Raw genomic sequence first — 17,520 nt, forward strand, 5'->3', positions numbered from 1 at the left:
CCTCTGTGAGGCCCCAAGAGCAAACTTGCAACACATATTGGTTGGGTGAAAGACAGCCCTGGCACAAGGATGGTACAGGTGGCAGCATGATCAGGTCCTGCAGAAGCTGGCAGAGATCCTAGAGGTGCATAGAGTGAAGGCAAACAAAGACAACCATGCTCCCCAGAGAAAGGGTGTTGGTTTTGTTAAAAAGGGAGGTGCCGCACAAGGCACAGCATGGAGGGAAGCCAGATCAATCTTGATGCCTGGAAGTGATTGGTTAATAATGGTCAACATTGGTCAGCAGCAAAAATTTCCTACCAAGGTCGCCATTACCTCCTTGAGGCCGGATGTAGTGTTGTGGTTGACTTCAGCTAAGGAAACAGCAATAATTGAGCTTACTAATCCATGGGAAGAGGATCTGGAGACAGCCTTTGAAAGGAAGAAGCTAAAATATGCTGATCTGGCCGCAGATCTGGAGGACTGCCACCTACCCTGCGGAGGTTGGGTGCCGAGGATTTATGGGAACATCAATGCAGCACCTTTTTAGAGACATTGGCATTGTAGGAGCAGCTTCAAAAAGTCTTTAAAGGAATTGGTAGAGGAAGCTGAGAAAGAGAGTTTCTGGCTATGGTTAAGAAGGAAGGACAAAAAGTGGGGGGTTCAGAAGTAGGAAACTGAGGATTAGGGAACCTGGGTGATATGTGGTGAAGGCTTGTGCTGAGGTAGTATGCCATACAGAACCAGTGGCACTGAGTTACCGAGAGATATGATGCCAGTGCCAGAAGGGCACTGAGTACGCATCTCGGTGCCAGTTGGCCAATGGGCTGGCGTGTATGGTCATGTCGAGGTATTATATCATATAGAACCCTGGTTGCAAGTAATTCGTGAAGGAAGGATGTCTGGATGGGAAGGCAAGGATAAGAGGCGTTGAAGGGGATCTGGTGTCCAGCTGCGGGGGGTGGAAGGGAGACATCCCTGACCACTGCCCCACCATCAGGAGATGTTCTGGGATTAATGGGGTGAAACATTGGGATGAAGTCACTGGTGGAGGTGTGGCAGGCAATAATGCCTGGCAGGTTATTACAGCTACCTGTGCATCTGTTTAGTTCTCTCGGAAACCAGTGACTACAGTGGGCAGTTGGAGTCCAGGGAAGACTGGAGGACAGTCAGGAAAGTCTGGATGACAGCAGGAAAGTCTGCACAGGGCTGGGCAGGCTAGTTACCTTACCCACAAGTCCTTACACAGGGGACACCCTTACCAACTACGAGCACAATTAAAGGAAAATAGCCCAGTGGTCCTCCGAGAGGCAGGATGGAAGATGGACCAGTCAGGACAGACAATATGGACACGACTAGAACGGACATGGAAAATGAGCAAAGGATCCTTAGAAGATGCAGTTGCAGGTGGATGAGGGTAACAGCTTACAAAGGCCTGCTGATTAATCAAGGAAGGATGAAGTGTGGTGGGAACAGCCAGACACAACCTTGCACTGCAGCAGCAGGTCAGACAAGAAGGATACAGAGCCCGGTTGAGCACCACAGTGCTACTGAATCCACTGTTGTGGAGGGGCATCAAGAAGACCAGAACCACCAGCAGGACAGGTCAAGCCTGCAACAGACAAGACAAGGAAACATGACAATGAGAAGAAACCAAGGAGAAGGAGGCTAATCAAGTTGCTGAGATCTAATGATAAGGAAGCATATAGCAGACTAGATGAGGACCTGTGCTCCACCTTGGAGAATGCCCTTACTGGAAGGGTGAAGGCCAAGCTTAATATGTTTAGCGATATTGTGTATGAAGAATGCATAGGTAGATTTGGTGAAACAGTAGTAAAGAAGAGTGGCCCCAGAGTGATGGGTCGGAGAGAGGAGGAGAGACTTCAGCTTGTGAAAGAGTGGAGGCAGCTTCGTAAGGCTTGGAGTATTGTGGGATGGCATAAGGGCTAGATTAGCAGTCTTGAGGAGTCAGAGAGAATCCGACAGTGGAGAAGGAAGAGGGAGCATGAAAGGGTGAAATTAATCAAGGATCCTTTTAAGTTTGCCAGAAACCTGCTGGAAGAAAAGAGGAGTGGGAAGATGGTGATGGCAAAAGAGGAACTAGAAGACCACATGGAACAGCAACTTGGTGATCCCCACGAAAACAACCTGCTTGGCTCCCCTGGATATGTCCCACGGCCAGTAGAGCAAGTAATGGAATTTGACATAGATCCACCTAAGCTGAGTGAGTTGAGACAGGTGGTAGAAAAAGCCAGGACAAACTGTATAAGAAGTGCACCATGGTTCTCAAAATGTTGTAAAGACTTTTGAGTGTTGCCTGAAAGAAGCAGTGCATACCTGTGGAGCGGCGAAGGGCAGTGGCCATCTTAATACCCAAAGAGCAGGGATCCACCAATATTAGTCAGTTTAGGAGCATTACTCTATTGAACGTGGAGGAAAAGCTTTTCTTTTCGGTGGTAGCAAGGAGGATGTCTGACTATCTCTTGAAGAATGGATACATAGACACAAGCTGCCAGAAGGCAGGCGTATCAGGTTTTCCTGGGTGTGTGGAACATGCGTCAGTAATATGGGAGCAGATCCAGTCTGCCAAGAGAGATAAGAAAGACATCCACGTAGTCTGGCTGGACTTGGCAAATGCCTATGGATCAGTTTCACACCAGCTTATTAGCTATGCACTGGAGTTTTTGCATGTACCAGAGTGCACAAGGAGCTTGGTAGACAGCTACTATGGGGACTTGAAGATATGTCATGCAACACAGGACTACACAACATGATGGCAGCAACTGGAAAAAGGAATAGAGATGGGATGTTCAATCTCTCCCATCCTGTTCACTGCTGCGTTTGAGATCATCCTAATTGGTGCAAGACAAATGGTGCGAGGAATCAGTGCACAATCTGAGGTGAGATTGCCAGCTCTGCACAGTTATATGGATGATGTCACAAGCATCCTCCAGACTGCTGCATCTACAAACCGGCTCTTGAAAAGGCTGGAAGAGCTATTAGCATGGGCCAGAATGAAGATTAAGCCATCAAAATCATGTAGGCTTTCTATTAGAAAGGGGGTGAGGGATGATCAGATTTCATTTGAGGTGGAATGGGAAAGAATCCCGGTTGTGGCAGAGCTGCCTCATCTCCCAGGCAAATTCAATGTGTGAGATTTCTGCAGCAGCAGTGGCAAGGATGGACGCCAAGGCCAACAGTTATATCAGGAAGTGGCTAGGCCTGCCATATTATCTATCAGATGTAGGTAGCATTGTTTGGATGAAATGCTTTACAACTGCCTCTAAAATCACTCACTCTGGGCTACAAGCAGGAAAAGACCAGGCTTGTTTTGGAGCTACGGGAATCAACAGACCAGGCAGTGAAGGCAGGTCAAGTCCAAGTCAGAACAGGCAGAGGAGGTTGTAAACCAGGCGAGACATCCCTGACCGCTGCCCCACCACCAGGAGATCTTTCTGTATTTTTCTTTTTTTTTCTTTCAGCTTTAGAGATGACTTTTTAGGGCATGGGGTGGATTCCTGTGTGTTTGTGTAAGCCCTTACACCATGCCTCATTCAGCTCAAAGGCAGCATGGGTGCTTTATGTCGCTGTTGAATTGTGAGTGGATTTGACTGGGGCCAGTGTCAAACATGTGAGTATAAAACACATGTAGTGACCCTCAACCATGACCCTGGAATGCCAGCAGGCCGAGAGACAGTACAGGTAGACACACAACTGGAGGGTTAGTTCTGCTGAGCAAGCTGAGTCCTCACTTGTGTACATCCCAGTCCCATCAGCCCTCAGTGATACCTTGCAATGTATAAGGCACCTACTGGTTAAGGCATCTAAGGCCTATTTTACATCATTCCCCATTTACAATCAACGGGTTAAGCAATTTGGAGAATACTGAACATCTGGTCAGTCTAAGAGAATATGTAAATCCACTTAGAGGAAATGAAAACAAATGGGGGGCCGGGTAATGATTTCATGAGCAATTTCCCATATTAAGATTTCTAATATTTTACATGAAATACAGATTTCGCACCACTTGCCATACACATCAATCACATGGCACTGAAAATTGTTCATGAAGCTAAGCCTGGCAAGGACACATTTCAAGACACCATCTGTTTGACTTTAGAAAATACTTAACAAAAAAAAAAAAAAAAGAATATTGTACAGATATTCATTCACCTAGTTCCACAGCATCATTACACACATCCTCTTAACCCAAAATTAATTAAACCCTCATTAAATATGCATCTCATTGTTAATCATGTGCATGTGAAGGGCATTAGATTTCAATTTGCAAAATGACTTCAAAGATCTTTTTATAAAAGGCCTTAGAAAAGGCCTATAATTCTATGAAAGAGGGTCATATGACTTATATATATTGTAAATTAGGGCTGTCGATTTAATGTGTAAATTCAGTGCGATTAATTTGGTAAAAAATAACGCAATTAATCATGTCCCCGGACAGTTTCTCAATTCCTGAGAAATTCAAGCTTTAAGGTACCACCTGTTTACTCCAGGGGGCAGTAAGCAAAACTTCAGCTGTATAGGTAATGCACAGCTTATACAGGGAACAAAACAATCCTTCAGCAAACAGCGGTCGTGTCTATAAACCTGCATTCACACTGCCAGCGACTTTGTCTCTGCATGTCGCCAATGGCCTGTTAGGTCGCTAGTGGTGTGTATGGAGAGTCCTTTCCTGCATCTTTCCGTCACTGCAGCAGCTGAGAGAGAGAAGGATCACTGTCTTCTCTCGTAGTGGCTGTTGCTCCTGAAAGTCGCTCTTCATTTGCATAAAGTTAAACATTTCTCAACTTTGTCGCAACGCCGGATCTCGCCAGCTCTCTTTGAAAATGAATGAGATTAGGTCGTTTTGTCGCTGCGTGTCACTGGCAGTGTGAAGGCAGCTTAAGGGATCCCTCTTTCGTCAATTTCGTGAGACTCTACAATTCTACAGATTATATACGCCATTTGAAGTCGCACAGCATCGATAAGCGCTAGTAAAAGATTATTTTAAATTGCCTGTTTTGATAAATAGTCATTCATGATGATCAATTCAAGCTTTAAAATAAATATTTCACATAATAAATTGGATAACTTCATCTCTACGTATGCTAATGTTGGTCATGAGATATTGTAGTCAGTTGAGAAGTACATCAATCAGCGCTGAGAATAGGAGTCCGACTGGGTGGTCTAGTGGCAACTAATTTTTTCTGTGCTTAAATTGTTTAGAGTTCTAATCTGCCCAAATGCAACTTTGTATTTTAATTAACAAAGATTGCATCTGCACCTCAGTGGATGTATATCTTGAAGGGGACACATTTGTTTGCATTTTTCTATGGGATTCGACTGGAAAAGAGCACGAGCTGCGAAACTCGCAGAAACGAGGAGCGCAAACCGGCCATTCTTGATTCCTCAAGTACTTCATTGCAGCACATTTGTTGCTATCTTCTTAATACTGTATAATTAACGTCTATGTTGTTTGAAATTAAAAGCAGTTCATGAGAATGTAGTTGTTATTTTGCTAGCCATCTTGAACTGATCTTTAACTTTATATGTCGTACTTTTGATAAACATGGTTAACTGATGAACATAGTTACACATACTTTGACTATACATAACAGACTGCGCATGTGCGAGAAGTTGATGAAAAAGGCAACGAGGATGCGTTCTTCTTGTGTTATTTTTTCCCCACCCATTTGCCGGCAGCTCCCGCTATTGATATAATTAAATGTCAAATGATTGGACGAAAATTGTATATGTCACCAGCTTGACGACGCCTTCTGATTGAATGTTTATCTAACACGGTTAAGAAGAAAACATTTGGAAGAAGATGCAGGGGAAAGATGGACAAAACAGATATATCTCTTTGTTGGTAATTTCATAATTGATCGCTCCATTCAGAAAAAAGTAGACACCATCAAGACAAGTCATTAGGGTGATTCTATAACTTCTGACACTTTGCCGTTGCGACAGTAGAAAAACCTTGTGTTTTTATTTTTATTAATAGTATATATATATATATATATTTACACACACAATATCTACATGTATATTAATGATCAGGTCAAGTGCCTGTAATTACAGACTCACCCATTTATCTGAAAATAATAATAATAATATATAACATGTAATTTATGTGACTAATAATGTCTTGAAATTAAATTAGAAAAAAAAAAAAGCAAAAGAAATTTATGTTAAAATTCATATATTGAGCTGTATGGAATATACTTAATAGCAAATAGGTCTATCAGCTGTTTAGGACAGAAGAGAGTAAACACACACACACACGTTTGTACACTGGAATATTCATACATGCATGTGATACCTTTATCCTGTCTAATGTTAACCAATTAAAATTAGCACTGAACTTCAAAATTAGTGGCTGTTTATTTTTTTGCAACTTATATGATATGATATCCCTCTTTTTACTGCCCTAACTATGGTTACTAAGGCTATACGAATGACTTTTCAATTGGCCAATCGCAGACCGCTTGTAAGTAGCCCTTCGTAGCCAATCCGAACGCAGGAGGCGGGACCTACCAGAATTCAGGTGGGAGAAAAAAAAAAATTGCCCGTTCTTCTAGCGTGCAAAACATAGCTTGATGAAGCGCACATCCGAACCAAGTGATCTCAAGACGTTTTCTTCCAAGTATTAAACTACACTTAACTTGACACAGCGACCTAAAAATGGTATGTTTATGACGCAACGCAACCAAAGTGAGATGCTCCAAAAGTGTCTGTCTGACGCAGGTGTACATTGATGGGTCCTTAGACAAGCACTCATAATAAATCTCTGACTGATTGACAAATTCAATTGCAAAATGGATTGCAAGCCAATGATTGACTTATGTTCAATAATATGCAGATAAACAATACATTGGATTCTAAAGCCGCTTTTTATATTGTCTTATCAATTCTTAACTCCTCTGCCACAATAATGTAATGCATTTCAATTATCTGAATACTTTTTTATAATATTTTATACTGTGTATAGCATTCTGAGATGCTATTCTTCGCACCACAATTGTACAGAGCGGTTATCTGAGTTACCATAGACCTTGTCAGCTGGAACCAGTCTGGCCATTCTCTGTTGACCTCATCAGCAAGGCATTTCCATCCTCAGAACTGCTGCTCACTGGATGTTTTTGGCACCATTCGATTTGGACTGTGGCACGATTGTTGGTGCCAGATGGGCTGGTTTGAGTATTTCTGTAACTGCTGATCTCCTGGGATTTTCACACACAACAGTCTCTAGAATTTACTCCGAATGGTGCCAAAAACAAAACAAAAAAACATCCAGTGAGTGGCAGTTCTGCGGATGGAAATGCCTTGCTGATGAGGTCAACAGAGAATGGCCAGACTGGTTTGAGCTGACAAGGTCTATGGTAACTCAGATAACCGCTCTGTACAATTGTGGTGAGAAGAATAGCATGTGGGTTGATGCTGATTTGGCAGCACGGGGGGACCTACACAATATTAGAATCTGAATCAGAATGAGCTTTATTGCCAAGTATGCTTACACATAAAAGAAATCTTGGTGACAAATTAGGCAGGTGGTTTTAATATCGTGGCTGATTGGTGTGTGTGTGTGTGTATGTATAGTATATATATATATATATATATATATATATATATATATATATATATATATATATAATGTACATACACTTTTATTTTACGCTAAAATCTCAAATTGATTTCCTAAGAATACACTGCAAAACGCTAACTGATTTTGTTTGCTGTTAGACACCCAGCTGAGCTGCTGAATGGTATTTGATTAGGCCATGACTGAGTTAATTACTCAATGTTTCCTCTCTATAATACAGTACATCTTTTTTATTTATTTATTTATTTTATTTTTTATCACTTATATCAAAACAATATTTACAGCTTTATTCTATAATTTAATTTGATAAGATGAAACAATAAAATAAAACACAAATAATTTTCTGAATTGTTTCCTGTGTAAAAAATTAAATAAAATACAAATTGCTAGAAAAAAAGAAACCGTTTCAAAGAACTGCATTATTCCAACACCTCTCTGCATGTGATCAAAAACAGCAGGTGACACCTGTATTCCAGTCTGACAAAAAAAAACAAAAAAACAAACAAACAGGCAGATGCTGACAACATGGAAAACATACAGAACACAGCAACATTTGTCCAGTATTTCAAATAAAGCTGAAAAAGAAATTCAGAAAATCATCTAACATTCCTGATTCAAGTGCCAGTCAGACTTTATAACAACTTCCATTATTAACAACTTTTGTTACAGTACATTATTAATGCTTCTATGCAAGTAATAATGTGCATTCATGTAGTCAGACATGTTGTGCTGAAACTTTGCATCACATACTTTTATACATATTCAACTGAATATGAATAGCTGATCTGCATTATACAATGCTTACCAATGACTTAATAATGCAAGTTATTATACAGTCTTAAAGTCCAACATACAACAGAACCTTGCATGGATTGTTATTGTCATTCTCTCACTGAAAATCTAGTGATGAGTATAGTTTGTAAAATACAGCAGCTCATTGATAAGTCGTATTATTGGCTATCACAGAGGGAGAGCTAGCTTGCAAAGACAATGTATTCTTGACAGCACCAGAGGATTTTTATCCACTGTCTTTCCATCTGCATTATGACATGCTCAGCATTCATTGTGGTCACTAGCATGCATCAGCTATCCAGCACAGCCACACAGAGCTAAAGTTCTACATGCCATTTTCTCAAATGTGAGGCCAGTGAAAAGTGCTGGGCTCAGTGTGACATTTTAAGTTAGTAGCTTGTGAAAAAAGCTTTTGGCCAGAGGCAGGATTTTCTGTCTTATTGTAAGGATCAGAATAGCACAGTACAGTGAGTACTCTACATTTCTTATAGCAAGAATATGTCCGGAATTTGCAAGCTGTGTGTGACATCTTGAAACACGCTTCATTTATGTCTTTCCTTTTTAAACTAGACTCTTTAAAACAGTGTTTCTCAACTGGTGGGTCGCAACCCAAATGTAGATCCCAAGTCTATTCGGATAGCAGGGAAAGAACATCGATATTAAAGGCTTGATATCAAAAACTAATGTGACACATTTTCATTCTAGTGAGATTTTTCAGTTGACAGCCCTGACATTATAAACAGCAGTGAGGTGGAACAGACCAACACTGTGCTATGCTCCAAGATATAGGCCTATCTATCTATCTATCTATCTATCTATATATATATATATATATATATATATATATATAGATAGATAGATAGATAGATAGATAGATAGATAGATTACAAAAAAAAAATGCAAGATTTTACACTAGTAACAGTGATATTTTGACAAAAAAATTATAGTTTCATATTAAATAATCTGTTTGGTAGAATGTATTATACTTTTTGTATCTATTATATTTTTATTACAACAGTGGCAGTTGTACAGTGCATCTGGAAAGTAGTCACAGTGCTTCACTTTTTCCACATTTTATGTTACAGCCTTATTCCAAAATGGATTAAATTCATTATTTTCCTCAAAATTCTACAAACAATACCCCCATAATGACAATGTGAAAGAAGTTTGTTTGAAATCTTTGCAAATTTATTAAAAATAAAAAATGAAAACAAATCACATGTACACAAGTATTCACGGCTGTGAACACTCAAATTTGACTCAGGTGCATCCTGTTTCCACTGATCATCCTTGAGATGTTTCTACAACTTGATTGGAGTCCACCTGTGGTAAATTCAGTTGATTGGACATGATTTGGAAAGGCACACACCTGTCTATATAAGGTCCCACAGTTAACAGTGCATGTCAGAGCACAAACCAAGCCATGAAGTCCAAGGAATTGTCTGTAGACCTCCGAGACAGGATCGTATCGAGGTTCAGATCTGGGGAAGGGTACAGAAAAATTTCTGCAGCATTGAAGGTCCCAATGAGCACAGTGGCCTCCATCATCCGTAAACAGAAGAAGTTTGGAACCACCAGGACTCTTCCTAGAGCTGGCCGCCTGGTCAAACTGAGCGATTGGGGGAGAAGGGCCTTAGTCAGGGAGGTGACCAAGAACCTGATGGTCACTCTGACAGAGCTCCAGCATTTCTCTGTGGAGAGAGGAGAACCTTCCAGAAGAACAACCATCTCTGCAGCACTCCACCAATCAGGCCTGTATGGTAGAGTGGCCAGACGGAAGCCATGACAGCCCGCCTGGAGTTTGCCAAAAGGCCTTTCAGACCATGAGAAACAAAGATTGAACTCTTTGGCCTGAATGGCAAGCGTCATGTCTGGAGGAAACCAGGCACCGCTCATCACCTGGCCAATACCATCCCTACAGTGAAGCATGGTGGTGACAGCATCATGCTGTGGGGATGTTTTTCAGCGGCAGGAACTGGGAGACTAGTCAGGATCGAGGGAAAGATGAATGCAGCAATGTACAGAGACATCCTTGATGAAAACCTGCTCCAGAGCGCTCTGGACCTCAGACTGGGGTGAAGGTTCATCTTCCAACAGGACAACGACCCTAAGCTCACAGCCAAGATAACAAAGGAGTGGCTCCGGTACAACTCTGTGAATGTCCTTGAGTGGCCCAGCCAGAGCTCAGACTTGAACCCAATTCAACATCTCTGGAGAGATCTGAAAATGGCTGTGCAGTGACGCTCCCCATCCAACCTGATGGAGCTTGAGAGGTCCTGCAAAGAAACTGCCCAAAAATAGGTGTGCCAAGCTTGTAGCATCATACTCAAAAAGACTTGAGGCTGTAATTGGTGCCAAAGGTGCTTCAACAAAGTATTGAACAAAGGCTGTGAATACTTATGTACATGTGTTTTTTTTTTTTTTTTTTTTTTTTTTTATAAATTTGCAATGATTTCAAACAAACTTCTTTCACATTGTCATTATGGGGTATTGTTTGTGGAATTTTGAGGAAAATAATGAATTTAATCCATTTTGGAATAAGGCTGTAACATAACAAAATGTGGAAAAAGTGAAGCGCTGTGAATACATTCCTGATGCATTGTATGTAAAATTTCTAAATGTGATTTGGCTACAAATTTTTCATAACTTCTATAATTTAGTGTTATTATTATCATCATTATTATTAAAAAAAAACTAGCTACACTGACCTAACCATGGTAATGGGGAGCCATCTGGTCTTACCTGTGCTTACAGTATACTGTATGGCATTTCACTGTAAACATAAGGACAAGTACATAAAGGGCTTTAAAGTCTGGACCTCCAAGACTTATTGGCAAATTATGAACAGTGTTTTCCTCTTGTGTAATATATGTTCCGTTTGAATTATCTTTGAAATTAGGAAATAAACTGGAAAATAAATATAATAGGCTCATAAAAATAAATAGGCTCATCAACTTTTAAAAGGGGGGAGAGAAAACTTCCGGTAACTTTTGTTATTGACATCAACAACACAAATAATGGCACTTGATACATGCATTTATACTTGAAAACCATGAAAAAAACTATGTGAGATAAAAGAAAATCCAACCCAGGCTACATACAGGTTGTTTTTTGTTTTTTTTCTATGGTGGGTTGCCACTTGATGTCCAATGTAAATTCTGGGTCCCAAAGCAAAACCAGTTGAGAACCACTGCTTTAAAATACACAATTTAGCAGGGGTTATATGCAAGCGGATCATAAAATATGGTGAACAGAGCACATTTCTTTTTTACTTAAAAACTATTCAGTTGCTCAGTATTGTGGGGGTGGCCTCTTTTTATTGTGGGATAATATAGGAAACAAAACAAGCTTGCAAAAACTTAAAAGTTAAATCTCAACCCCATTTACTGGGCCAAAGGCAATCTGCCAATCCATTATCTGTCTGCTCTACAAAAGCAGTGAGCATGTGAACCTGAGATGCTTATCTTTACGTCACCTACATCCTGTCTGGCAGTGGTCTGGCCATGCAGCAAAGCAGTCTACATAAATACAGGTCCTTCACATCATATACTGTAGATATATGAATAGAATGCATCTGAATGTGTGTTCCCTGGGAATCAAATTCGTAACATTGGCATTGCTAGTGCAGTTCTCTACCAGTTAAGCCATAGGTTAAAACAAAGTTTCATATTAGATTGATTGGGTTATTGTTTGAGTAACAATTGTTATTATAATACGACTCTAGTTTTGGCTCTAAATTCAGATTGGTTGAGCCGTGTTTGAAGCTATTACACAATAAATGACTACGCCAATTTGCTTGAAACAGCCTACAATTAGGATAATGAACCATAAAACTTGACAAAAGAATTGTTAACTCCTATAATTACCATTAATAAACTGTTTTTTATTTTATTTTTATTATTATTATTATTATTATTTTTATATATATAATTCTTTATAAAAAAAGAAAATTTATATTCTTTATAAAAAAAAGAAGGCCATGCGTTATCACAATTTTTGTGACATGCCTAAGAATGCCCCTTACCCTTGGTAAAATCACTGTAATGCATGGTCTCTCATGGTTTACTGCTTTAGCGTAACAATGCCTTATCACTTCTGAAATGTGTTTGGCATCGTAATTACAATCATTGTCGTCAACATTTACTTGACAGATGTCTTCATATTCACTGACACTGCTTCCTTAAACTTAGCATCTTAGACTCTGCAGCAAAACATAAATATTCTCAGTGAGGTCTAATCTGTCTGTACATTTAGTGGGTGCGGAAAGGAATTGAAGAGTGTGATTTTTCACAGCTGAAGTGTGGCCCTGTCTCTCCATCAGCGCCACCAACCCTGCAGTGCTCAGCACTGTGTGAAATGGTATTCTGGGCTGCAGTCGGCCCCAGAGGGGCAGGAGTGCCGTACCTTTGTTCATGTCAATCAGCTGTTTCTTCTTCTGCTGTCTCTCTTGCTTCTCTCGCTCAGCCTTCTCCTTTGCTAGCTTGGCTCTCTTGATCTTCTCCTCCATCTCCCTCTTCTTGTGGTTCTCCCGAACAGCATCCTGAAGTGTCAGAGAGAGAGAGAGAGAGAGAGAAAAGAGAGGGGAAATGAGAAGACTCTGGAAGGCTGGATCAATTTCAGCACAATGACATGTCCAGTATAACAACTCTAACAGCATATATATATATATATATATAATTTAGGCAGCACTCCACTTAACACAGTGACACAAACTCTAGTAACACATAGAATGGTGACTCATCATCATTCTGGCTGCACCACACTCAGATCTTGCTTATCTGTAGGTCCATATGCGATTTGTGCCCGCAGAACACCACAGAATTCACACATCCATCATTCACAAAGTTCTACACATTCCCTGCCTTTGCATTTTTGTAAATTACATAATTTGGCTACTTTGATTATTCTCTTGGGTATTTGAATTCTGTAGGTTTTTCCCCCAAAATCTGTGCTAATAATGTAGCCTGAACTCATTAAAGTTACGTGACTGACATAATTTTTTGTAAAATGATAATACGTGGTTCCTTACACATATCGCAGCAGTTCCGAGATGAAATGTCCACTGAGTGGTGCGTAAAGTGAGTTAAATCAATTCCCAAACAGATGAGATTTTTAAGGTTTATGCTCTATCGTGTTTTAAATCAACAAACCCTACCTCCCTACCCTAAACCATAAACCTATACCTAACCCATAGTGTCATGAAAAAGCTAAGGTGACATGAAAAATGCAATTGCTGAAGCAACCACGTAATTTTGTGGTGCCTCTATGACCTTACGTGTTGACTTGTGTACTCTTCAGGACTCCTACCCTGGTCCATTACAGTTGAGCTACCCCACAATCTCATCAAACTTGAACAAGTTTGTGAATGTAGTTGGTTATGTAATGCTACCATTAAAATGTATCACTTTACAAGTCATGCACTAAAGTAAAAGTGTTTAGATTAGTCATAATAGCCTTTAAGCATGCATAATAGCATTGAGTGAGGGACAGGGCAAAAAGTAAGTGTTATGAAGTGAATATCTGCTGTTTTTCTCATGATTTGCTGATGATTATTTCATCAGGAAACTGCTGCCACATGAGCAACGGAAAAATAATTTTGCAAAAATCTTGGAAAATTAAAGTGATTCTATAAGACCATGTTGCAATTATCCATCTGGGCCTGCTTATCTGCTACTGAAGGGAACATAGTTGCAGCCTTTCTGCACAAAGTGAGTGAAACGGTGATTGTGAAAGAGGAAGCAGACAGATTGTGTAACTGAACCATCAAGATGGCTCCTGTTATTGTTGTGAAGCTCCCACTGAATCACAATCTTCATAAGCATTAATGAGGTAGCAGATAAGACATCTCCTATCCTGGATACTTCCAGTGACTGCATACCATGATGTTCTACTGGTAAAGCTGGCTTCATTTTGCCTTCAAATCCTCCAAGGAAGTTACATCTTACAGGTTGAGAAATTGCAATTAAGCTGTTATGTGCATTCAAATGACTTTAGTTGGAATAAAAATGGATGAAAAAATTGAGCATTATCATATTTCTTTCTCTCTTCTTTACTTCCCGACAAAGCTTTTTTAGCACAAGTGCAACAAAATGAATAGCAAATCATGCAATTTGGTTTGTAGTAGTAGTGTTATCTATGTGTATTATCATTCTCATTTTGTAGTTGAGTTGCACAAGCCTGTTGCTTCATGTACTGGCTAAATGAGTTGTATTTCCTGGCAAGCTTCATCACTATTGTTCATCAACAGTACACAAAATGTCTACAAACTATAAACTGTTCAGTCAGATCAATATCAATTAATTTCTGTCACGATTCTTAAACTGAAATTCCAGAACTCGGAAGTTAAAAGTTCTTCCCCGCCTTCTCGGTCCTGGGAGAAAGACAAGGGGAGAGAAAAAAACATACTTTAAAGTCTGGACCTCCAAGACTTATTGGCATGCGCAGTAAAGGGATTTAACGGCAATGTGGACGGAGAGCGCTCTGAAAACGAAAACGTTTTCAAATGTTTCTGGATTAATGTATATGTAGCCTAACTGTTAAAATGTTATTTTATGTTTTTTTTTGTGCAAGATAACATAAACTCGTTAGTGAATATAACTCGTTAGTGATTAATGTTTTATTATGTTGAGATTTAGAACAGTTTGATATGTTGGAGATTTGGGTGTTACCATTATGGTTAAGAGTGGAGCTTGAATTTACAGTGAGGACAGGAACATATCACACATGATATGTATTGTTCTTTTTATTGAGACATTTTTGTGCTAACCATAGCATAGTTACCAAACTGCACTCTGTAGTGCTTCACATCAGCATATATTTAGCATGCTAACATTCATTGTCGCTAGCTTGAACAAAAACTGTAAATAAGAGATTCATTTGACTTTCTTTGACATGTCTTATTTTGTGGAGTTTACCCAATTCATTTAGGTTCACTCTACACAAAGTATTTGAGCTGAGATTATATAATAATTTTAAATTAAGAAAACTCATTTCAAAAACGTGGAACCACTGTCCACGATCGAATAAAGTTCAGCTAAAGAATTATTTTTTGGAGTGTTGAGGGGCTCAAAGAATCCATTAGATATGACGTGGTGGCGTTCATGCACGCTTGTTTGTTAACACAGTCATTCCAACTTGATTTTAAGGCATTATACAAGCAGGTGGGAGTGCGACCTGTATACACACAAACACAGAGATATCGCCTCCCTTCTCTCTTCTTCCATAAATGCCACAGAGGTGTCAGGCGGTGTGAAGAGGAAGACAGAGCCGAACTAAGACACGCAGAGGGCACAGCGATGCAGCAGAGGAGAGAGAATAAGCCACTTCTACATAACCTTTCCAGCCTAGCAAAGGTCTCTTCACCCCAGGCCTACACTACTAACCTGACAGGCCTTGCCTTAAAGGGAGAAATGAGTATTTTGGGTATGCATATATGTGTGCGCGTCTTGTTCTTTCTTGGTACGATATAATGAGTGTCGACAGTCTGGCCCTTTTTCGCTCCCTTAGGGTTTCTGACGTGCGTGTCGTGTTTGGTGCTGAGACACAAGGATTATGTGTACAGTGTGGAGGGGGAGGAAAGTACAGCTCATCATAGTGGTGAATAGTGGAGCTGCCGTCAAGTTCAAGAACAAGTGCCCACATGGTATCTTTTTATGATATAACAAGGATAAGGTAAGGATAAATTTATGGCTGAGGATTCCTACATGGGTGTATGTGTATACACTTGTTTCCCTGCTATACAGTATGCAAAAAGCAGTACATCAAATAAATAGGATGTCCGAAAAATCTGTATTCATAAGTGAACAACAATAACTGGATGACCCACTACATCTACTGAGATTCTGTTGTGTGCAATCTTGGGACATTTTGCTATTCCATAGGACCATGACATCTGAGCCCTCCAATTAGAAAAGTTTAAAGATGGCAGAATGGTGAGCCGAGTGGATATTTTGAAGTGCAAGTGCTATAAGTACCAAGAAAGTTGTTTCTCGTGAATAAATGTTATTTATTTATTTATTTATTTATTATTTTTATAACACCCAAGTAAATTGTTTTTTGAGGTTGTTGATGGTATATCACAGGTCATAGAACACATGGGTCAAAGCCAGGACAAGGCAACATGGCAGATATAGTGTCTGGAAATGCAAACTACACATCTGCAAACCTACAAAATGTTCTTCATGAACAGTTGAGTTCTTCTTTGAAGGACTAATATAAAAGTTTGAGATAGCAATAAAGAGAGGGAGAGAGAGAATGGGAGAAAGGCACCAGTTTGAAATTTGCATGTTGCTGCAAAACAACTAAAAGTCAGCAATGAAACAGTACTCGTTATAATAAAAATAAAAAAGTAATTGAGTCAGCATGCATATGGCTGTCCTTCAAAGAATGAAAAGGAATTCTATATTCATCTATTCATGCCACGGAGTGACAACAAACTTAAGCAAAAACAATTCTTCCAAATATTGTGAAGTTCCATTTTTATTATGAAGCCATTGGCTTATGTCTCTAAAACTGACAGTTCAATCTCAGTCTTGTAATTGAAGATAGCATCAAACCCATTGTCAAGTGTTAGATCCATAATTGAAAAATCATTTATTCATAGTGACAAAATAATTCCTGCTGGCAAACGTTTTTATTTAATTTTTTTTTATAAACAAACAATTATGACTGCAAACATGATTACACAACATAATTATCTTACCCTCATCAAACATGCAAAAACCCTAATTACCATGGTAACAAACATCAACCCTTTGCCTGATCCCAATTAGCCTGGGGCAGTATTTATGATTTTATCAATTTTCTTAATTGTGTTCTAGGTATTAGGAAGCTTTACATGAGATAAACAATGCCTAGAGGGTGTGCTTTTGAATATCATCGTCATAGTGCAAACCGTCGTCCAGAATCGCATTACCATAAATCGGGAACGATACTGGGGTCTTTATGAAATGCTGTCTTTACATTCTGTATGGGTGCAAGCACAGAGTGCAGACTTAAGAGAATCAAATACACAATTTACACCTTGATCATTTTCTCGCTCACAGACAACCTGAAAAGCATTCAACTGAGCTGTTTAGTCTCACAGATTTTTATTTTATTTTTATATGCTGCAAATTCAAATCACATCCCCATTTGTCCTCTCTGCCAGA

At 39.6% G+C, this 17,520-nt stretch overlaps 1 protein-coding gene across 8 annotated transcripts in view; it reads right to left on the reverse strand.

The window, feature by feature from the left end:
* The window catches only part of LOC127418368 (protein diaphanous homolog 2-like), a 653,451-nt gene that overhangs the window by 82,377 nt on the left and 553,554 nt on the right, over positions 1-17,520 (reverse strand). For all 8 annotated transcript variants that reach the window (XM_051658976.1, XM_051658975.1, XM_051658977.1 and 5 more), the window contains one exon: positions 12,776-12,911. In XM_051658976.1, coding sequence (XP_051514936.1) covers positions 12,776-12,911 — 136 coding nt within the window. The remainder of the gene's footprint in view (positions 1-12,775; positions 12,912-17,520) is intronic.

The sequence above is a fragment of the Myxocyprinus asiaticus genome, chromosome 27 (assembly GCF_019703515.2).
Source record: "Myxocyprinus asiaticus isolate MX2 ecotype Aquarium Trade chromosome 27, UBuf_Myxa_2, whole genome shotgun sequence".
NCBI classification, from domain to species: Eukaryota; Metazoa; Chordata; class Actinopteri; order Cypriniformes; family Catostomidae; genus Myxocyprinus; species Myxocyprinus asiaticus.